Source organism: Thalassophryne amazonica, chromosome 3 (genome assembly GCF_902500255.1).
Source record: "Thalassophryne amazonica chromosome 3, fThaAma1.1, whole genome shotgun sequence".
NCBI lineage: Eukaryota > Metazoa > Chordata > Actinopteri > Batrachoidiformes > Batrachoididae > Thalassophryne > Thalassophryne amazonica.
This window is the reverse complement of record NC_047105.1, coordinates 61,262,736-61,286,650: the sequence shown is the minus strand read 5'-3', so window position 1 is coordinate 61,286,650 and position 23,915 is coordinate 61,262,736. Positions and strand designations below refer to the sequence as shown.

The window sequence follows — 23,915 nt, the reverse complement described above, 5'->3', positions numbered from 1 at the left end:
CTGAAACCACTCCTTTGATATCTCGGCTGTGTGCTTAGGGTCATTGCCCTGCTGAAAGATGAACTGTCGCCTCAGTCTGAGGTCAAGCGCGGCGCTCTGGAGCAGGTTTTCATCCAGGATGTCTCTGTGTATTGCTGCATTTATCTACCTCAATCCTGACTAGTCTCCCAGTTCCTGCAGCTGAAAAACATCTCCACAGCATGATGCTGCCACCACGCTTCAATGTAGGGATGGTGACTGGCTTTGTCCAAACATGACGCATGACATTTACTCCAAAGAGTTCAATGTTTGTCTCATAAGACTAGAGAATTTTGTTTCTCGTGGTCAGAGTCCTTCAGGTGCCTTTTGCCAAACTCCAGGCAGGATGCCATGTGCCTTTTACTAAGGAGTGGCTTCCATCTGGCCACTCTACCATACAGGCCTAATTGGTAGATTGCTGCAGAGATGGGTGTCCTTCTGGAAGGTTCTGTCTCCACACAGGAATGCTGGAGCTCTGACAGAGTGACCATTGGGTTCTTGGTCACCTCCCTGACTAAGGCCCTTCTTCCCCGATCGCTCAGTTTAGACGGGTGGTCAGCACTAGGAAGAGTCCTGGATCCAAGCTTCTTCTATTTACAGATGATGGAGGTCACTGTGCTCATTGGGACCTTCAAAGCACCAGAAATGTTTCTGTGCCCTTCCCCATATTTGTGCCTCAAGACAATCCTGTCTCTGAGGTCTACAGACAATTCCTTTGACTTCATGTTTGGTTTGTGCTCTGACATGCACTGTCAACTGTGGGACCTTATATGTAAACAGGTGTGTGTCTTTCCAAATCATGTCCAATCAACTGAATTTACCCCAGGTGGACTCCAATTAAGCTGTAGAAACATCTCAAGAATGATCAGTGGAAACAGGATGCACCTGAGCTCAATTTTGGGCTTCATGACAAAGGCTGTGAATACTTGTGTACATATGATTTCTTTGTTTTGTTTTTTTTCTGCTGTTTGTTTTAATAAATTTGCAAAAATCAAAAAAAAAAAAAAAAAAAAACTTTTCACATTGTCATTATGGAGTACTGTTTGTAGAAGTGTGAGGAAAAAAATAGTGACTACATTTTGTAGTAAGGCTGTAACATAACAAAATGTGGAACAAGTGAAGCACTGTGAACACTTTCTGGATGCACTGTAAATTCCTCTTATCAATTCCACATCTGGCATCAGGACATCAAACTGCAACAAGATTAACACATCTGCGTTGATGGTGAAAACCTGTATAGGCCTACATTTTTTTCCACACAGAAAAGTAATCAGGAATCAACAAAGAATCTGATCGATAAGCAGTATCGATGTTGATAAAATCTTATTTTCCATCCTTATGAAGGACAGGTATGAGGAATCAAAAGTCACTTTCCTAAAATGTGCCTGTAGCTGAAGAATACGGAATCAGTCACGGAGATGTCCACCTAGTTCACTGTGTTAATGCCCGTTTCCAACTTGTAGGTCTATACGTTTTTTTTTTTTTTTTAATTATTAGTTTGGAGTTTTCTGCTTATATTTGATCTTATTAACGTGCCAAAATTAGTTATTAACTAGTCAAGTACAATTGAGGAAACATTAATTCTTTGTGTGCAGCATAAAAAAAAGAACAGAAAAAAGGTTAACTTTCATCCTTAACAGTTATATGGTCGGTGGGGCCAAAGTTGATATGCTTAAAAGGATCGAAGCAAAGCTCTGTCACTCAGTGGTTGGGAATCAAATGCATTACATTCTGGTATAAACATGCATGTCTACAATATATATGTCAGATTTACAGGTATTACATATGACTGCAACAACAACAAAAAACAAAACAAAAAACACTACAAGTCTGTTCTGAAAACGTCTGACGTATTTGGAGTATTTCTACAACTGTGGCCTTTGTCACGATTGTAAGCGTTTTTTCACCATGTAAGCTCTGCTCACTTGGTTCATTATGTCCAGAGCCGCAGCTATTGGGCAGAACGCTATCAGGAACCAAATGGACTCCCTAAAAGCCGCACTGAACCATTCAGAGGAGAGGCCGAGGAGCAAGGTGATGCTGCCGAGCAGGTAGGTGACAAGTCCGGATGCTGCATGGTAGCGTTTGAGTTTGGCCAGAGACCAGCCTTTGACTAGAGAGTGGTAGATTAAGGGTATAGCTGCCACGGCCTGCACTACCGCCACACACACCGTGATCAGGCCCAGCAGGCCGTGCCACGAGGTGAAGTGGGGTTTACCACTCAGCTCTTTGTTTTTGATGATGGCTGCGAGTCCGCAGAGGGCACAGGATACACTCAGGTACTGCAGGATCCAGTGAATGCGAACTTTGGTCTTGTGCGAAAACCATCTGCCGAGGGAGCCGTGGGGGGAAAAGAGGAGGATGGCCTCCGTCATGAAGAAGGAAAACTGGTAAAAAGAAAAATATGTTCAGACCAGAGCATTTCATTAATCTTTTTATTCTTACTTTTACTAAGGGATTATGTTTTTGTCTAATTTATTTGTCGCTAAAGTAACTACATTTTGATGTCAATTTTGGTTGTTCTAAGAGGAGCACTTCATACAGTTTTGATGTTAATACAAATCCTGGGGTATGTTATTCCTTAACATGCAAAGTGGGGTGCGTTTGTAGTGGGTGATGTACATGAAGTCCAAGGCCAATTCAGCGACTTGGAAATGTTTATGTACCATCCCCAAACTTGTCTTCAGAAAGGTGGTGTAAGTGAGCTTGTAATTAAAATAAAAATCCTCAGAGTTAGTTTGGCGGCAGGGGTGGTGGCCAAGTGGTTAGTGTGCTTGGGTTCAGTGCAGTCCCAGGTCCACAAGCGACAATTTTTTGGCCGTTTTACCTGCTGTGCACCACTACAATGGATTTGAAATGAAACAATATGCACTTGTGGTGTAAACTTTCAGCTTTAAATCAAGGGCTTTAACAAAAGTATCCCATTGATTGCTGAGGAATTTCAGCCATTTTTATATATAGTCTCTCCATTTTCAGAGCCCATGAGTAATTGGGCAAGCTAACTCTAAAATGTAAGTCCCTTCAGCTACTCCCTTGTTTGCACTCAGGGTCCCCACAGCAATGCTGATTTGGCACAGTTTGTATGCCAGATGCCCTTCCTGACGCAATTCCACATTTCATTGAGAAATGTGGCAAGTGTGGAATTTGAAGTGAGAACCTTCTGCACCAAACCGAAGCACTGGGTTTTGTTGGTGACGATTTACTGACCTTGACTTCATGGACAATGCTGTGATATTTGCAGAAGTGAGACCTGGATGGCAAACAGTGACCTAAGATGATGAGTGGATGTCTTTGGTATTATGTCACTTTAGAGAATCCTTGTGTCCTACTGGAATGGCTATGAGTCAAACTAAGTTATTATGGGAGACTGATATAAACAGTATAACTTGTATTGTTAAACACCAGCTACAACATTCTGACCCTGGAGTGCATTTCTCTAGGTTGGCCCTACATGCAGGTGCGTCAGTGTTGAGGATCCTAGTGGCTGGAGAAGGCTAAGGGGATGCCCACTTTCACCTAGCTGTGAAAATATGGCTACTTTTGAGAGGTGTGGATGGCCTGGTTATCTCCCTGGGTGGCTGCCATCCAGGACCCAAGTCAGTTTTGCAGTGTGCATCTGTGTTAAAGATCCCAGCACATGCCTGCCAACATTTGAATGTACCAATGTGAGACACCCACGTGTGGCCGTGAGCGCCAATGTGGCAAAGCATAACTAGGGGGGTCTGGTGGCGTGCCTGGACCCACACAATTGCAGGACTAATGGGCATCCCACACACACTAACATGGGACATAGGGGTAGATAGTAAATACCACCCAACGCGGGACGGTTGGCAGCTCTGCCAGCAGCCGGAGGAGGCCAAGGGAACATCCACGTTCCACCTGACTGTAGTGTATATATGGCAGGGGTGGCCAAGTTCGGTCCTCGAGAGCCACATTCCTGACACTCAGTTGTCTCCCTGCTCCAACACACCTGAATCCAATGAAAGACTCGTTAGCAGACTTTAAATGAGCCTTTCATTGGATTCAGGTGTGTTGGAGCAGGGAGACAACTAAGAGTGCCAAGAATGTGGCTCTCGAGGACCAAACTTGGCCCTGATATATGGTTACTTGTGAAACGTGTCGACGGTCTGGTTGTGTGCCTGGGTGGTTGCCATCCAGGAACCAAGTTGGTTGTGTGCCACGGATGTGGAAATGCACAGCACCAGCGCACGCTACCAGCCCTGACCTTTGAAAATGGATGTACTATGTAGACAAATTACCGAAAGTCCTAAATGGTTTACACGCTAATTTTGTTACCAAGCGACCCCATGACAGGTTACAACCTACAATGGGACAAATACACTTGAACTCTCTTGTAGTTTAGTATTTATGAAGTTTCACTTACAGCCAGTGTCATGCAGAAAGGATGCCAAGAAAACCAACCTAAAACAAAACACATACATAAAATGCCAGTTCCAGTTTACGAACTGTACATGTTCGTAAACTCGTACATGTCAGAGCATTGGAAGTTAAAGCAGGAGGAGAAACACTTACTTTTACCCGGTCTACAGAGAACCGCGATGACTACGGTGAAGGTGACACAGATAATATGAGTCAGTACCACCGAAGCTGTTCTAATGTAACCGTAGACTCGAGGCTCGGCTTCGTGCTCTTTGTTGTGAGCCATATTTGGCAACATTAACGCGAACAGGAAAAGACCCACAGTCTGTCATCTACAAACAACAGCTACTTTCTTTGAATGAAACGTCTCCCACTGCTGAAGCCAGGAAACGGAAGTTAAACCGAAGCGAGCTATTATTAAGATAATAAATTACCTTATAAACAACAGCTCTACAGTTTTCAGATAACGCTAACCCCTTCGAGTGTATTCTTTCGTCCACATATCTTCACACTTGCTTTCTGTCAAAAAAAAGAAAGATAAAGGCTTCTTTTAGATTTTCAAAATAAAAGCACTGTTCTATGAACTGCCCCTCAAATATATTAAATGTATATTAAAACATACAGCACATCTTTGTGTTTTTCAGTCTTGCACGATAATGGGAATTTAATCGTCACCAAGGGAAAACCCTACATTTGAAATTTGAACCTCCGTGTGAGATTGTCACTTCAGAGTCAGTGTTGCGCTCGCTCTTTTCGCTCTGTTAATATCTGAAAACTGTGATTCTAGATGAAGCAAGCAATAGACGATGTAAAGAGTTAAAAAATATATTAACGCTTGTGCTTTTATTTTGAAAAATGCTCAACCGCCCTTTTCCTGCTAATTACAGCTAACTTTACGCATTTAGCCTACTTCCGTGTGACGTGGAATTTTGACAATATTTATGACAAGGATGATCATTAATTTACAATGGAAGAGCTCTGCAGGCTTTCATTCCAATCAGGCAGGTACATTCAGTGATGAATTCCTCTCTTTGATGGGCATATTAAGGTCATATTTCCCTCTGTCAGCCTGGTGGAGGTTATGGGTGAGACCATATTAGTCTGTGGACAGTTCAAAAGATATCACTAATTGTGGAATTTAGAATGTTTTATTTCTTCTTTGTATTTTAATGAATGGTGAATAGACACCATTTATGTCAGAATGGGGTATTGAACCCATGACCCTCTATATTCCCACTAGACCATTAGACCACCACTGCCAAGAACTTCCTTGGATCTTGGTCGCAATCACCAGTCCATCCCCACCTCCTGTAAGTAGCTATAGGTTGGGTCATACGTGGGCGCCCCCTTGGTTCCTCAGCACTGAGTGCGCCACAGCCACCGTAGTGTGGATGCTACAAGTACCGTGCCTCGTCATTATTTACAATATCACAAGGATCTGTAGTACTCTGGTCAAATGTCAAAGCCATCCTCTGTGTCAGAGGTATGAGCTGTCCGAGTCAACATTGCAGTTGCTACATGATTCAGATTCACAGCATCCAATCCAGATGACTCAAAGTGCGCTCAGCCAGCCGCTTACCGCTTATCGTGCTCCAGTTCCTCTTGGATGGTGCAAGACTTCTATACTAGAGGTGGGCGGATTGATCCTAATATCGATACCAACGCTGGTATTGATATTGACCAATCCTCGTGTAAAAAGATCGATACTCAAGCTTTTTTCTCTCCCGCACGCGCTGACTGTTGTGCATGCAGATTCATCAAAGTCTACTCTCTGTCTGTAAGAACAGCGCTGCTCTGTGTCACACAACACGGAGCAGTGCACCCTTGTATTGTGGTTTGTCAGCCCTCTACCTCAGGAGATTTTAAGTTGTGTTGAGTGATATTTTTTTAAACAAAAATGTTGATTGTGATAATAAAATATTTTGTTGTCACGTAATATGTTTGGTCAAATTCTATCCTAGGTCTTTTGGATCCTTTGCATCTATGAAGCATAAATATGGAAAAGTATTGGTATCAATATCCATATTGGAGATACTGGGCCTGTATTTACTTGGTATTGGATCAATACCAAAATTCCCAGTATCGCCCACCTCTATTCTATACTTATTTGCCATACAGTGCATGGGAAACCATCACCACAACCCCCCCCCCCCCCCCCCCCCCCCAAAATAAATCATCTATGATGCTCATAAACATCTGGATTTGTTCATATAATATTCTGTTGTGACCTTAAGGTGATGCAAGGCAACTTTAATTGCTAATCAATAAATAGCATGTTTCATTGTGAATAAACTGAGTGTGCTTACATTAAAATACAGTTAATAACGGGTCAGATGTACATACCGGATCAACATAAACAAGATCACAGAAAATTTAAAAAGGTAAAAAAAAAAAAAGTGGATGCCATTTATACAATATTAGAATTATAGTTTTTAAACAGTGTAGTAAAATATTTGTCTTTGATTAGGAAAGAGTTAGTTAAATGACAATGGTGATGTTGATCTGCTTCAAAGTTTTCTTGGTAATCTGTTCCTTTAAGACGCTCGTCTACTTCATGTTACAGTATCCAGGGATACGCACGGCGAACGAGAGCCACGGAGAATACTGTGGTGCTGTTTCAAACTTCACATGGCTTCATGAATTTGCATATTTCAAAGTTCCACAAGTTCCACATTAAACATCCCGTTACCATCGTCACCTTTGCGTCTTTTGATTCTTTCATTTGCCCAGGAACAGTCAAGAAGCCGCTAAGCATAGACACTGCTAACAGCTAGCAGTGCTAACTGCTTTGAAATCCCGTGTCCACATTCCTAACGCGATGTTGCGTTTTCTCCAAGCCTTCAGGGTCACACTCTTGCAAAATTGTATAAACTTTCACTGCATTCTCATAGACATGTAAACATTTTATAAATAAAATAAAACAAACAAATATAACGTGGACTTCAAGCATGGTGTTTGAAAAGGGTGTAAAATGTGTGAAAAAATAGAAAGTGTTTACAAAGGCTGTAAAATGTGTAAATGCATACACATTTCCTTAAAGACGCACATATATATTTAAAATGTGTTTTAACATGTGTAAAAGAATAAAAAGAAACACACGAACATGTTGAAATTGTGTGTATGTGTTTCGTGGGGGGTGCGCAGCTATTCATTTGTTCTCTGAGGGGGAGACTCACTCTCCCACACTTTGAAAACCCCTGGTCCAGTGGTTAAGCGTTGGCCTTGAAACCAGATCCTCAGTTCAAACCCCAGCCAGACAGAAAAATCACTATAAGGGCCCTTGAGGAAGGTCCTTAATCCCCAAATTGCTCACAGTGTGTAGTGACTGCCTGCATGGCACCACCCTGACATTGGTGGGTGAATGTGAGGCATCATTGTAAAGCACTTTGAGCTTCTCATTCAGATGGAAAAACGCTATATAAATGCAGTCCATATAATATAATGCTTTATCATGCCTACAAATTTGGACCTGAGGCTGTTTTCTCACACAACCAAATCCTAATTCATATTAAACAGTTATTCATTCTCAACTGAATCTGAGAAAAGGACTTAAACGACATTTACACTTACTAACCCATAATAACATATTTTAGTTTCTTCTATTTATTTATTTTGTTTTATTTTATTTTTTTGTTTGCAATCATACATATTTTGATATTGAATTTAAACACATTTTGAAGCAGGATTCCAACAGATATCCTGGCTGCCAGAAATAATAATAATAATAATAATAATAATACGTTTAAAACAGTCTCTTTTGTTTTTTTATTGAATTTTTTTATTATTATTATTTTAATTTTTTTCCTGTGTAATTCGGGATTTCTCCACCTCACCGGATTAGGCGATAATCCCGTAGACAGTGTGCATGCGCGAACGGGATCGTGCGTGTGGCGACGGCTGGTTCGGTGTGATTAAAAATAATTGAATAAATACAAACACGTCCACTTTCCAAAACCTCCGCTCAGATAACGTGTCGGAGGAACGTCTGACGAGGTAAGGACAGTTTTTTGTCTCTGTCTGTGTGAGGATTTTGTCCCGTTTCGAGTGCAGGATTCTAAATGGGTTTTCAAAAAAAAAAAAAAAAAAAAAAAACCATCAGATATTTATGTGGTACGAGCTCGCGGACAGACGTGAGTGCGCGTTCCGTGAATAATGTGAAGCGGTGACATTAGTTTGAGTCGTGCTCCAAAGCGCTCTTGTTGTTCTGTATTAATTGTCCCGTGCAGTGACCCACTTGGCAAACAGCCCCGGGTTGTTCAAATTCAAGTCACAATATGTTTTTCCAAAAGGAAAGTGATGAACAAAACTTCACTCATTCATTCACTTAGTATTCTGCCCTTAAAACTTCACAGCCAGATCACTTCCATTACTTTTTGCATTTCACAAGATACCTGTCATGTAGGAACATTTTGTGTTGAAAAGTAAGAATTTGTTTGCCTTTTTCACTGTCGGTTCATTGTCTCTTGATTTAACATTAGACTAACATATTGTGCGCGCGTGTGTGCGCGTTATTTTGCAAAAAATAAAAAAATCTTAGATATTACAAATTCAGGCAAATATGATGCAAAAATATTAAAACCCATATAATTAAAAATAAGTAAATTAATAAATATTTTTGAAATGTTTTGGGGTGATCTGTCATACAATTTTAGAGGAACACACTGATTAATTCTGGGGGTAGTGCCCAAGTGGATAGTACACTTGGTTTCAGTGCAGAAGATTCCTGGTTCAAATCCCACTCCTGCCACATTCCCCTCTGCAATGTGGAGTTGCATCAGGAAGGGCATCCGGCATAAAACTTGTTCCAATCAGATCCACCTTGAACCTGCTGTGGTGATCCTGAGTGAAAAGAAGGGAGCAGCCACATGGACTTTTCTTTATCATGTTGATTAATTCATGAATTATTATCCCATTCATTGTGTCTGTTCAATCGTGTGTTGAGCTGTAAACCTACAAAATAATCACATTTTAAGAGCTCTGACACTTTATATATGTTTTATTATAGTTAATAATAGTATTGATTTAAGTATTGATAATAGTAGCCAGTCTGCTCTGTGTAAGCCTGATCCTGTCAGATCACAGAAGCTAAGCAGAAGACCCGGCACTGTGAGAAGGGCATCCTGTGGCAACCCTATAGGACAAACAGGAGCAGCTGAAAGGACAATAATAATATTGATAATAGACAAAAATCCCTCAAACATTAAAAAAAAAAATTTATGCTTTCATCTTTTATTGATGTGATGTACTAATGAATAAATCAAGAAATACATTTCACTTGAGATTTTAGCACAGTATTAAAGTGAGTACTGCTGTTGGAATTATGATCATGATTTCACCTTTGAAAAGAGCTATAACCCTGCTGTCAGACTGCAGCAGAAAAAAGCATAAAACCATTATTAGATCTGTGTGTGTGTGTGTGTGTGTGTGTGTGTGTGTGTGTGTGTGTGTGTGTGTGTGTGTGTGTGTGTGTGTGTGTGTGTGTGTGTGTGTGTGTGTGTGTGTGTACACACACACCTATCTATCTATCTATCTATCTATCTATCTATCTATCTATCTATCTATCTATCTATCTATCTATCTATCTATCTATCTATCTATCTATCTATCTATCTATCTATCTATCTATCTATCTATCTATCTATCTATCTATCTGTCTATCTATCTATCTATAATTCACAGAAGTCTGAATAAACACTAACAGTAAATTTTCTGCTTGTGTGACTTTTCTCTACAGCTCCTCCTCTCAGGAGACGATGAACGCCTGGAAGTGGACTGAATCGACAAACTGGTGCTCTTCAGATACAATCCTCATAAGGATGTAGAGGTGTGCACGTCACTGCTGCGTCTTCTCAGGGCTGGATCCACATCCGTGCTGGCACACCGACAACACGTTACATGTCAGGATGTCTAAATGTGAACTGATTGAGTTGAAGGACCTCAGTGTAAATGATCCCATTGATCTGGCAGTGCCAGCGGCCCACAGTGCTTCACCAACTGTAAACCCGGGACCGCCTGGCCATTCCCGCACCGTCCGTCTGGCTGGACACAATGTGAGCATCAAGGCACCTTTGTGTCACACAGGAGAGGCTGGTGCAGGACACAACTTTCAGCCGTACAGTCACACCCATCTGACCTGGTGTGACCTGTGTGGAGAGTTCATCTGGGGTCTTTATAAGCAGAGTTTACACTGTTCCAGTGAGTATGGGAGCCCATGTGTTTGCTTCCGCCAGGGTGGTTATGATTTTGCTGCCATTTGTTTGTAAACAAGATATCTCAAAAAGATTGCAACAGATTTGAATAGAATGTTATTGATTGGTGGACCTTGGGGAGGGGAAGAGGTGATTCAATTTTGATATTGACCTGGATCAAGATGCAGATCTTTTGTTTTTTTTTTTTTTTAGGGAGTAGATGGCAGGGGTGGTGTCCAAGCGGTTCATGTGCTTTGTTTCAGTGTGGAAGGTTTCTGGTTCAAACCCCACCCCTGCCACATTTCTCCATGTAATGTGGAGTTGTGTCAGGAAGGGCATCCAGCGTGAAACTCGTGCCAATTCAAAATGTAGATCCACCTTGGATCTGCTGTGGAAAAAACAAGGGAGTAGCCGAAGGAACTTACTTAGTTTTTAAAGTAGTGGGTGCAGCAACAGGAGCGACACTGCCGTGGCTACATGTGGGTTCACTTAAAGCTACAACTTTTACATTTTATTTCAGTGAGCCTATATTGATGTGGTTATAACAAAATATAATGGATCAGGTGTTTAAGGTTTGATTCCTCAGAGAAACACCACTTTTTATATGTTTATCATTACAACAAGTGTCATTAATTTGCTTAAAATGTGGCATTTCAAATGGAAGAGCAGTTTGATTTTAGGGGTTGTGCTTCAAACATTTGCATAAAATTATTAATTTGTCTTCAACATGTAAGTTGTGATGCTTCCCTGAATTGAACCCAGGATATCTGATCTATGGATATATGCCTGATTCCCAACTCGGGCCCGGTTTCATAAAGCCGTCTAATCTTGTTTAGTCGGCTAAACTCACTTACTCAACTAATTTTTTTGACGTTCGTCATTGCACAAAGCCCTTAGTCGGCTAAAGTTTCACATTAGCTGGCTAAAGTTTTTAGCTTGGTACAGAGGAGGCTAATCTTATTTTAGCCAACAAAAATTCAGTTTCTTATTTCAGAAATGGTAGTTATCATGCACCAGCAATTGATGGAGCAAGAAGGAAGGAGAACCTTGTGGCGGGAAGTGGAATTGGAATCCATTGGAGATGTTTATGGACACCGAGGCTGGGAGCGATTCTCCTCTGGTGCGGCGGACTCTGCCATGTATCAGATGGACCAGCCTGGAAGTAAACATGCGCATTGGAGGCATTGCTTGGCAACGGCACTGGCAAGGCCACTTATGCCCGTGAAAATTGTCGACTAACGTAAAATGGCTAATCTACAAGTTTAGCCGTCTATGTGAAACAGAAATTAGACAGCTCATGTTGAGCAACTAACCTTAGTTGACTAAGTAAGTTTAGCAGACTAAAAGATTAGACTGCTTTATGAAACCGGGCCTTGGAGGTCTGACCAAGTGCCCCTGAGGGTAGTGCAATATTTTGGTGCGTCTCTTAAAAACAGATTGGAAAATCACTCAGAACCCTCGGGCAAGGTCCTTAATCCTCAAGTTGCTCATGTCGCTGACTTCATTAGAATTCCGTAACAAAGAAAGTATTTTTGCCATATTTGTTGGGAAAGTGTAGGTACACGGACCCACAACAGGGGGCGCAAATGAACGGACAATGGATGAGGTCAAATAACAACACTTTACTGTTGTGAATGGGCACAACAAATACAATCAGATAGACAATAGACAAACGCCAAATCACAAAAGGTGTTGTGTGGGCAGGCTCGAAGATAGGAGACGTCTGTCCAAAGCAGAACCGGAACCACACGATTTCCTCCGCCACCAGACCCCGGGAATACTGGAGCCGCCAAGTCCCGAACTCCCAGGTGGCCACTGCCTTCGCGTGTCGGACCTGGTACTGCTGGCGAGGAACAAAAGAACAATTAAATGTGGGTGCGTCTGCACCCAGGAATCCGCACGGCAGGAAAACTACCTCCACCACTCATTGGAAAAGGAGTCAGCTAAACAACTCACAAAAGTCACAAAAGATCACTGTTAACCAGTCAGCTGAGCACGTTACCTTCCAGGTAGAACGATATCTCGGCAAAGAGGTGGAGGCGTCGTCCTGCTGATATTCCCCTGCTGATCAGATGATGGGTAACAGCTGTTGCAGGTGATGCGTGACAGCTGTCACCCTGGCTGCTCCTGTGAGGCGACTGCGCCCTCTCGTGCCTGAAGCCCGCACTTCAGGCAGGGCGCCCTCTGGTGGTGGGCCAGCAGTACCTCCTCTTCTGGCAGCCCACACAACAGGACCCCCCCCTCAACGGGCGCCTCCTGGCGCCCGACCAGGCTTGTCCGGGTGGCGGCGGTAGAAATCGGCCAGGAGGGCCGGGTCCAGGATGAAGCTCCTCTTCACCCAGGAGTGTTCTTCGGGGCCGTACCCCTCCCAGTCCACCAAATACTGGAAGCCCCGGCCCATCCTACGGACATCCAAAAGCCGGCGTACAGTCCAAGCCGGCTCGCCATCAATGATCCGGGCAGGAGGCAGTGCCGGACCCGGAGTACAGAGGGGTGAGGTGTGATGTGGTTTTATTCGGGACACATGAAACACAGGATTGATCCGCAGTGAGGCCGGAAGCTGAAGCCTCACTGCGGCTGGACTGATGACCTTAAGGATCTTAAATGGGCCGATGTAACGGTCCTGTAGCTTGGGGGAGTCCACCTTGAGTGGAATGTCCTTTGTGGATAACCACACCTCCTGCCCTGGCCGATACGCAGGGGCCGGGGCCCGCCGACGGTCTGCATGGGCTTTTGCCCTCGTCCGGGCCTTTAGCAAAGCAGAACGGGCGGCACGCCACACTCGACGGCACTTCCGTAGGTGGGCCTGGACCGAGGGCACACCGACCTCTCCCTCAACCACCGGAAACAACGGGGGCTGATACCCCAGACATACCTCAAAAGGGGAGAGGCCGGTGGCTGAAGACACCTGGCTGTTATGAGCATACTCGATCCAGGCCAAATGGGTACTCCAGGCCGCCGGGTGCACGGCAGTCACGCAGCGCAAAGCCTGTTCCACCTCCTGGTTTACCCGTTCTGCTTGCCCGTTGGTCTGAGGGTGGTACCCGGACGAGAGACTCACCGTGGCCCCCAGTTCCCGGCAGAAGCTCCTCCAGACTTGCGAGGAGAACTGGGGACCGCGATCGGAGACGATGTCTGTTGGAATCCCATGCAGCCGGACGACGTGGTGGACCAGGAGGTCCGCTGTCTCCTGGGCTGTTGGGAGCTTTGGGAGGGCCACGAAGTGGGCCGCCTTGGAGAACCGGTCCACTATCGTGAGGATGGTGGTGTTGCCCTGGGACGGCGGGAGGCCTGTGACAAAATCCAGGCCGATGTGGGACCAGGGGCGATGAGGCACAGGCAGCGGCTGGAGTAGGCCTGGTGCCCTGCGATGGTCAGCCTTGCCCCTGGCGCAGGTGGTGCAGGCCTGGATATAATCCCGGACGTCGGCCTCTAGGGACGCCCACCAGAAGCGCTGCCGGACAACTGCCACGGTTCTTCGCACCCCTGGATGACAGGAGAGCTTGGAGCCGTGACAGAAGTCCAGGACTGCAGCCCTAGCTTCTGGTGGGACGTATAGTTTGTTCTTCGGCCCAGTTCCGGGGTCCGGGCTTTGTGCCAGGACCTCCCGGACGGTTCTCTCTACGTCCCAGGTGAGGGTGGCCACGATAGTGGACTCCGGGATGATGGGTTCCGGTGGATCCGACAACTCCGCTTTGACTTCATCTTCATGTACCCGGGACAAGGCATCCGATCTCTGGTTCTTGGTCCCTGGACGGTAGGTGATCCGGAAGTCAAAACGGCCGAAGAACAGTGACCAGCGGGCTTGCCTGGGGTTCAGCCGCTTGGCGGTCCTGATATACTCCAGGTTCCGGTGGTCAGTGAAAACCGTGAATGGCACGGACGTTCCCTCCAACAGATGTCTCCACTCTTCAAGAGCCTCTTTCGCCGCAAGGAGTTCTCGATTGCCGACGTCATAGTTCCGTTCGGCCGGGGTCAACCTGCGGGAAAAATAGGCACACGGGTGAAGGACCTTATCGGTCTTCCCGCTCTGGGAAAGCACAGCTCCTATCCCTGAGTCCGAGGCGTCCACTTCAACCACTAACTGGCGACTAGGATCGGGCTGCACCAGAACGGGTGCAGACGGGAAGCGCCGTTTCAACTCCTTGAACGCGGCATCGCAACGATCCGACCAGGTGAAGGGGACTTTTGGTGAGGTCAGGGCTGTCAGGGGGCTAACTACCTGACTGTAGCCCTTAATGAACCTCCTGTAGAAATTTGCAAAGCCGAGGAACTGTTGCAGCTTCCTACGGCTAGTGGGTTGGGGCCAGTCTCTCACCGCCGCAACCTTGGCCGGATTAGGAGCGACGGAGTTGGGGGAGATGGTAAACCCCAGGAAGGACAAAGATGTGCGGTGAAACTCACACTTCTCGCCCTTCACAAACAACCGCTGCAGGACCTGACGTACATGCCGGACATGAGTCTCAGGATCCGGAGAAAAGATGAGTATATCGTCTAGATATATGAAGACGAATCGGTGCAGGAAATCCCGCAAGACATCATTAACTAATGCTTGGAACGTCGCGGGGGCGTTTGTGAGGCCGAACGGCATGACCAGGTACTCAAAGTGACCTAAGGGGGTGTTAAATGCCGTCTTCCACTCGTCTCCCTTCCGGATCCGAACCAGGTGATACGCATTTCTAAGATCTAGCTTAGTGAATATTTGGGCTCCATGCAGGGGCGTGAACACTGAATCCAACAGGGGCAACGGGTATCGATTACGAACCGTGATTTCGTTCAGTCCCCTATAATCAATGCATGGACGAAGTCCGCCGTCTTTTTTACCCACAAAAAAGAAACCTGCACCCATCGGGGAGGTGGAATTCTGGATCAACCCGGCGGCTAAAGAGTCCCGGATGTAGGTCTCCATTGATTCGCGCTCAGGTCGTGAGAGGTTGTACAGCCTGCTGGACGGGAACTCAACGCCTGGAACCAAATCAATGGCACAATCGTACGGACGGTGGGGGGGAAGGGTGAGCGCCAGATCCTTACTGAACACATCTACAAAGTCGTGGTACTCCACCGGCACCGTCCCTAGATTGGGTGGGACTCTGACCTCCTCCTTAGCCTGGGAACCGGGAGGAACCGAGGAACCTAAACATACCCGATGGCAGGTCTCGCTCCACTGAACCACTACCCCGGACGGCCAATCGATCCGGGGATTGTGTTTTAACATCCAGGGGAACCCTAGTATCACGCGGGAGGTAGCAGGAGCCACAAAAAACTCGATCTCCTCCCGGTGATTTCCTGACACCACCAGAGTTACTGGTGGTGTCTTATGTGTGATTAGAGGGAGTAGGGAGCCATCTAGTGCCCGCACCTGCACAGGCGAGGTAAGCACCACTAGAGGGAGCCCTACCTCCCTGGCCCATCTGCTGTCTAACAGATTCCCTTCAGAGCCCGTGTCCACCAGTGCTGGGGCCTTCAGGGTTAAATCCTCATAAAGGATTGTCACTGGGAGTCGTGTGGCAATATGGGTATGTCTCACGTGAATGTTTTGGCCCACCCCTAACCCAGTGTCTAGGGGCGGGCGTTGGTGTTTTAACCGCTCGGGGCAGTCCCTCACTTGATGCTCTATTGAGCCACAAACAAAGCACGCTCCGCGGACCAGCCTCCTCTGTCTATCTGGTGCCCTAAATGTGGCCCTGCTCGTGTCCATAGCTTCGTCAGCAGGGGGAAGCTGTCACCACACGGAGCGTAGAGGCTGTGGAGCGTGGGGAGGGCGGAACTCGGTCGGAACCGGAAGGGAGAGGGACGGCGCGTGCCCGGCCACGCCCTTCGTCTCGTTCCCGACGGCGTTCTTCTAACCGATTGTCTAATCGTATAACGAGATCAATAAGCCCATCTAAATCCCGTGGTTCGTCCTTGGCCACCAGGTGCTCCTTCAGAACTAACGACAGTCCGTTTACGAAGGCGGCGCGGAGGGCAGTGCTATTCCAGCCGGACCTCGCAGCCGCGATGCGGAAGTCGACTGCATAAGCAGCTGCGCTCCGGCGCCCCTGTCTCATTGACAGCAGCACGGTTGAAGCGGTCTCTCCTCTATTTGGGTGATCGAACACAGTTCTGAACTCCCACACAAACCCATCATATATCAGAAGGAGCTGCGAATTTTGCTCCCAGAGCGCTGTAGCCCAAGCGCGTGCCTTGCCGCGAAGCAGATTAATCACATAAGCTATCTTACTAGCGTCAGTCGCATACATAACGGGACGTTGTGCGAAGACGAGCGAACACTGCATAAGAAAGTCCGCGCATGTCTCCACACTACCCCCGTACGGCTCTGGAGGGCTTATGTATGCTTCAGGGGAAGGTGGGAGGGGTCGTTGAACGACCTGTGGAACGTCACTGTTGCGCACAGGATCGACAGGAGGGGGAGCCGCAGCAGCGCCCTGAGAACGCGCTTCCACCTGCGCGGCGAGAGCCTCCACCCTGCGGTTAAGGAGGACGTTCTGCTCGGTCATCTGATCCAGCCGAGCCGTAAAAACGGTGAGGATTCGCTGCAACTCACCGATCATTCCTCCTGCAGACGCCTGTGCGCCCTGCTCTTCCATTAGCCGTTCAACAGCCGGTTGACGCCCCTCGGGGTCCATGACGTTGGCCGAGATATCCTGTTGGGAAAGTGTAGGTACACGGACCCACAACAGGGGGCGCAAATGAACGGACAATGGATGAGGTCAAATAACAACACTTTACTGTTGTGAATGGGCACAACAAATACAATCAGATTACAACAATAGACAAAAGCCAAATCACAAAAGGTGTCGTGTGGGCAGGCTCGAAGATAGGAGACGTCTGTCCAAAGCAGAACCGGAACCACACGATTTCCTCCGCCACCAGACCCCGGGAATACTGGAGCCGCCAAGTCCCGAACTCCCAGGTGGCCACTGCCTTCGCGTGTCGGACCTGGTACTGCTGGCGAGGAACAAGAGAACAATTAAATGTGGGTGCGTCTGCACCCAGGAATCCGCACGGCAGGAAAACTACCTCCACCACTCGTTGGAAAAGGAGTCTGCTAAACAACTCACAAAAGTCACAAAAGATCACTGTTAACCAGTCAGCTGAGCACGTTACCTTCCAGGTAGAACGATATCTCGGCAAAGAGGTGGAGGCGTCGTCCTGCTGATATTCCCCTGCTGATCAGATGATGGGTAACAGCTGTTGCAGGTGATGCGTGACAGCTGTCACCCTGGCTGCTCCTGTGAGGCGACTGCGCCCTCTCGTGCCTGAAGCCCGCACTTCAGGCAGGGCGCCCTCTGGTGGTGGGCCAGCAGTACCTCCTCTTCTGGCGGCCCACACAACAATATTGCTTAATTTTTTTTTTCTTTCAGGTGTGTAGAGCAGGTAGCTCAGTCGAAAAGTAGCTGGCCTGCCAAACAGATGTCTGCCAACAGACGTCTGTTAACGTCTGTTGAATCCCGCTCATCCTACCCGTGTGTGTCATTGGACAAGTCATCAAATCTACATGGTCTTCATCCCCCCATCTGGAAATGGGTACCAGCATTGGCTGGTATCCCATCCAAGGGGAGTTGTAGACTCTCCATTTTGGTGTGTCTCTTAAAAACATAACATTTTCAGTGTAGGAACTGGTCTCAGAAAAAAGTGAGACAACTGGCTGCTGAATCTGCATTGAGTGACTGGATGATGTGCAGTGAATGTGTATTAAACTGTCTCTGTCAAAGCTTTGATGGGACAGAGTTGTCACTTTCTGCTCTGTAGAACGAAAAATGTGACTCATTTATTTTTATCAGGGTTTGTCTCAGTCTGTGGGGACGTTAACGAACGCTCGTGTTTGTATATTATCTGGGAAGAGTGAGGGAATGGGAATATCTTTCTATCATTTGATTCCTTGATTCTGTTCAGAAAAAAAAACACAAAAACTGTTGTTGCGATTAGAAAGAAAGAGGTGATTGGAAGGTCACAAACTGTAATCAACCTGCTGTTATATTTGTTTGCAAGCAGAAATGTTGTTATCTCGCTAACATAACAAGACATTAATTTGGGTTTTTGACTGGCGGTTTGACAAATTAGTGGATAAAATGAACATTTTTCAGTGCCAAAGTAAAAGTGAAAATGCAAAAGGTGCCCTGTAGTGATGAACAGCTTCTGTCCTTCTGTCAGACTGCAGGTACACATGTCACCACCGCTGCCGACCGTTCATCCAGCTGGACTGCAACACAGACGGGCGTCTGTTGACAGACCAGGCAGATGTGTCTTTTGATTCCATAGAAACAGACACAAATGTGGTGAGATACAAAGTTATATTTGAAAACAGCAACATTTTACTGGACCTGTTTTGTTGGTGAAAACATCGCCAATCTCAATACAAATACATGTAATTTGGTCACTTTTCAAAGGGATCCAACTCGTCAATAAAGTCAGTTTAATGTACAATGGTTCATTTCAGGGCATCTTAGTGTATAAATGTTACCGTTTGAGGCAATGAGAGCTGTCAGCTGGCTGTTAGAAGCAAGTTAGAGACAAAAGCAAACTGGCTGATTTCAACAGACAATCAACACAGCCCGAGTGAGTTTTCACTGGCTTCCATCACAGAGAAATTGGGGAGAACTGACATTTGCTGTTTGGTATGTTTATGTATTTCGAGTCAAGGATGAACCCTGCCAAAACGGAATGTTGATAGGACTAATATTTTTGGAGAAACTAGATATTAGCTAACAACACTGAACAATGAACACTGATATCTAGTGTCAAATTTTCAGTCCACAGTGAAACAGGAAATGTCAAATGTCAAACACTTCCTTGATTGACACTTCCTGGATTGACAGATGAGATCTCATGGAATCTCACAGGAATACAGTGGCAAGTTCACACTGAAACAGGAAGTGCCAAATTTTGAGTCCACAGTGAAACAGGAAATGTCAAATGTTGAACACTTCCTGGCATGGGTGGAGCTAGAGTGGAGGCCAGGGTTGCACTGGACTCCCCTGAAATCTGATTGGACACAGATGATTGACATGTCACAGCACCGCACGTCTGGTTGAAAAGAGCTGCATTTTGAAATCAGTGAGTCATATTGACTGCTAGGCCCCTCCAGTACAGTAGCTGGTGCTGTGTACCACGAAAAGTTCTAATCCACCTTAGTAGAAGAAGAAAAATGTTTGACTCAGATTTGAAATTGAACACGTCGTCTGAACCACGGACTCTAAATGATGCCAAAGTTATATTGGTGAGTAAACAACCATATTTTATGCCAGAAATGAGGGGTTGTTAAATGCGGTATTTCTCCTTTAATTCGGGTTGCCTTATACGTACATGTTTTTCCAGTGATTTTTAAATGAGCAGGCAGCTGTTGATTCACGAGATATAACATGAAGATGCTCAGGCTGAAAGAAATACAGGTAATTTACTCCTCCTCTGTTCTGTATAAAACCTGTGTAACCTCCTAATTTTGCTCTCAATAGAACTTATTTTTAAATAACCTCTTAATTTTGCTGTCTGAGTGATACACCGGTGACACAACTTTAGATAAATAAATCTAAAGTTATCTTCCTTAAACTCAAACTGAAAGTAAATCTCTAGAACTTGACTTAAATTAATTAAAAATATAAAATCTAATTTCCTGATGAAGTGGTGTACAGGAGGATTTTCTTAAAAAGAAGACCTGAAAGTTCAGCTACAATTTGACAGAAATTTGAGATGAAAGCCTAGATTTGATGTTTTGGTGAAAGAAACGTGTATTTCTTAATAATTAAAGCAAATAAAGTCCAAGACATATTCAGTGACTTGGAAATGTTCATGTTTCCATCCCCTGATTTGAAAACTGGCAATAAAACTGTTTATTATTTACAGGTATTATCAAGTTTTAGAGATTTTCTTTCAGTTTGAGTTTGAGAAAGATAATTTTAGAAATTTGATTCTTTATATTTTTAGTATTTCTTGTATTTAAAATGGTATAAACAAATTAAAATGTGTAAAATTCCAAGTGTTCCAATATTTTTGGAGGGCACAGTATCCTAACCTTATGATGAGTGCAAAATGAGTGTAGTATTATTACTGTTTTGTTTAAGAATGTTTAATTTTCACTGTTGCTGCACTTTGTGTCAAATCATAGTCATATCGTATATCATACTGATATGACAGTATTGAGATACGATAATTTGACCATATTGTACAGCCCTACTGTCAACTTGCTGAAAACTTTGAATATTAATTTACATTTACATTTAAAAAATACTTAAAGTGGCAGGGGGTTAAGAGGGCTATAACTGGAGGGGTCTGTGGGATGGAGCCCTCCCCAGAAGCTGAAAGACAAAAAAGAAAAATGCTTTAAAAGGCGGGGGGTCTGGTCTGCTAATGCTCCCCTGAAGCATTTACTCAAAAAAAAAAAAAAAGTCTGAATGACCTAAATGACATGGTGAGATTCTGAAGAGCTTCCCGCATTCATGTCCGCGACATATACATATTAATGATAATAATGATAATAATAATAATAATAATAATAGTATGTATATGATAGCAAGAACCTAAACAATTTCTAAATGCATTAAGACAGTAAATTACCATGAAAAATATGTAATTAACAGGAAATAAAAGGGCTGAGTTCTTGTAAAAACTGTTGAGGTCTAAGGTTCTTAAAACATTCTGGACTCACACGTCATTCCAACTCATTATAGAAACTTTGCATAATTTATTACCAGCCTTGAAAAATGTCAGATACCTATTTTATAAACACTACCCAATCTAGAGCCCGTGGATCCCCACGCCCCGGGAAGATCTGTTAAATCTATTAAAGTATTACCTACGATCATTTAGGATGCACATACCTGAACAAGGTTTAATTTGGGCACACTACTTTGCAAAAGATTTTTCAGTTCAAAGGTTAAGTTAGTAAATTGTGATTATCAGTGATGTGTAAAAATGATTTTCACAAGGTCAGCCAGAGGTCAATCATTTGTGTGGGGGTCTTGGTCGCTCACTTCATGGTATACTGGCTCTTATTTTGCTATATTGTAATTCCAGGATGAGGATCAGGGTGAAGACAAACACAAGCTGACCATCAGTGAGATTCAGCAGAAGGTCCAAGAGTATAACGCTCTGACCAACAGCAATCTCTGGATGGTGCTCGTAAGTCAGTTTTAATGTGAATGAACATTAACACCAAAGCTTCCTAGATTTAATATTCATATGTAGCATGAAATTCTGTATGAAATCTATCTTGCAGAACAAAGATGGTTCTTACACTGGTTTCATCAAGGTCCACTTTCAGTTACTTCGCCCGATCTCGCTCCCGCCGCCTCAGAGGCCGTGTTCAGCTCAGTATAATGATCTGCAGTGTGATCACACGACACGGCGGACGTCTTTTTACCTCCCCAAAGATACCGCCAAGCACCTGCATATAAGCTCCCAAACACCAGCATACCAAGTCATTGAAGCATTGCTCAACAAGTTCACATTGGTGGACAACCCGGCAAAGTTTGCACTGTTTGAACGCACTGAACGCCAAAATCAAGGTATAATCTTTTGTATTGTGGAATTTTGCCAAACAAAATTGAAGTAAGCATTGAATGATAAAGTAGTTACTTTATATACAGTGTACCTACGTAAACTCGCTGATGACGAGTGTCCCCTCTGCCTGCGTTTGTGTGCCGGTCCCAGTGAAAAGATCCTGAGCCTGCTTCTGAAAGAGAATGAAACAGGAGATGTGAATGTAAGCTTTGATTGACTGACAATATATGCGAATTATTTAATTAATACCTTATATACGCAGTATATAAAACTGTGCATGATTTCAAATGGATCTCTTCCACAGTGGGATGCATTTAGCTTTCCTGAGTTGTGCAACTTTCTTCGAATCCTGCAGCGTGAGGAAGAAGAATATGTGCAGCAGATTGTCAAGCGCTACGCTGTGGCAAGAAACTTGATGGAGCAGGCCTTGATGAGGATTACGACCCCTGGGTGAACACATTTGTTGCCAGAGATGTGTAAATGTTCCACATATTTAAACCTGAAGGTTCTTGGATGAGATCAAAACATATACAGCACTATAAAATGGGAAATAATAGCTGAGACAATGATATTATTTTTGGTAAAATAATGAAGTAGAGATGCTGCTGATGCTGCTAGGATTCATGTGAACTGCATAAATCCATTGATTCTTCTGTTTGTTTCCCTGAAGAGCATCACTGATGTAAAATAAAAGTAAAGTGAAGAAAATATTTCAGGGATTATCTTGGATTGAACTGGATAGACTCCAAACATACAATGTTTGACTATATTGATGTAATTATATAAAACTGAAAACAGTTCAAAACGCTGCTGCCAGACTTTTGACAGGAAGCAGAAAGTTTGACCACATTACACCCGTTTTGGAGTCTCTTCTCTGGCTTCCTGTCCCTGTGAGATCAGATTTTAAGGTTCTGCTATTAACCTATAAAATGATTCACGGACTAGTACCTCCCTATTTAGCTGTCTGTGTCAAGCCCTACGTACAGGCCCGGGCTCTGCATTCTCAGGACGTAGGGCTACTTGAATAAAAAGTCTGCGAGCCAGAGTTTTCTCTCTTGTGCCCCTGTTTTGTGGAATGATCTCCCTATGTAGATAAAATAGTCAGGTTCTGTAGAGACTTTCAAGTTCAGACTTGAAATGCATTTATTCTCCCTCTCGTATGGCTAGCATACTGGCATACTATGGTACTATGCTTCCTAACCTTTTAAATTCATTTTATTAGTAAACAGAACGGGTTTCAGCCTCAACTTTATCTAAAGTTTGGGTCTGTTAGTGAAGCTTAGGGCTAGTGGTCAGAGATTACCTTAGTATTTCTTCTGCTTTCTTGTTGCTAAATGCTGATGAATTATACCTTAAGTGTAGTTATTCTGGCTGACTGATTCTGTTTTCTTTTCCTCTCTGTCCGAGATGCGGCTAGATCCACGTGTTGGATTGGATGATTCCTGTGGTGGATGTGGGATAGACTCTGCTGTAGGAACAGATCCAATGAGTGGCTCGATGTCCCCCCTCTGACAGTGGACTGGACGCCTGCATGGACTCTTGTCAATTGTTGCTGTGTTGTGTTCTGTATTGTAAACCTTTTTGGTAGAATGGCCTAAGCAGAGGGTCACCCCTTTGACTCTGGTCTGCTTGAGTTTTTTTTTTTAATATCATCAGAGAGAGTTTTTCCTTACCACTGTCACCTGTGTGCTTGCTCTAGGCGTTGGTCAAGTTTGACTTTACTTGTGTGAAGCGCCTTGAGTCAGCTTTGTTGTGATTTGGCGCGATACGAAATTAAATAAATTGAACAGTTGATTGTTGCCTCCAGTAACAGGCAGATGGGTGTTTGGA

General features: G+C 44.6%; 2 protein-coding genes across 2 annotated transcripts; one reads left to right on the top strand and one right to left on the bottom strand.

Annotated features, from left to right (window-relative positions):
* Positions 1-1,436: 1,436 nt before the first annotated feature.
* LOC117506839 (cytochrome b561 domain-containing protein 2) lies at positions 1,437-4,942 on the bottom strand. The gene is made up of 3 exons (XM_034166473.1): positions 4,552-4,942; positions 4,403-4,440; positions 1,437-2,405 (listed from the first exon to the last, which is right to left on the bottom strand). Exons 1-3 carry the CDS (start codon positions 4,694-4,696, stop codon positions 1,902-1,904), a joined length of 687 nt encoding a protein of 228 aa, XP_034022364.1. The 5' UTR covers positions 4,697-4,942; the 3' UTR covers positions 1,437-1,901.
* A 369-nt stretch (positions 4,943-5,311) lies between these two features.
* rassf1 (Ras association domain family member 1) lies at positions 5,312-22,794 on the top strand. Its single transcript, XM_034166472.1, has 7 exons — positions 5,312-5,403; positions 10,133-10,593; positions 18,741-18,865; positions 21,600-21,704; positions 21,802-22,090; positions 22,172-22,287; positions 22,390-22,794. Exons 2-7 carry the CDS (start codon positions 10,302-10,304, stop codon positions 22,537-22,539), a joined length of 1,077 nt encoding a protein of 358 aa, XP_034022363.1. The 5' UTR covers positions 5,312-5,403; positions 10,133-10,301; the 3' UTR covers positions 22,540-22,794.
* Positions 22,795-23,915: the final 1,121 nt, after the last annotated feature.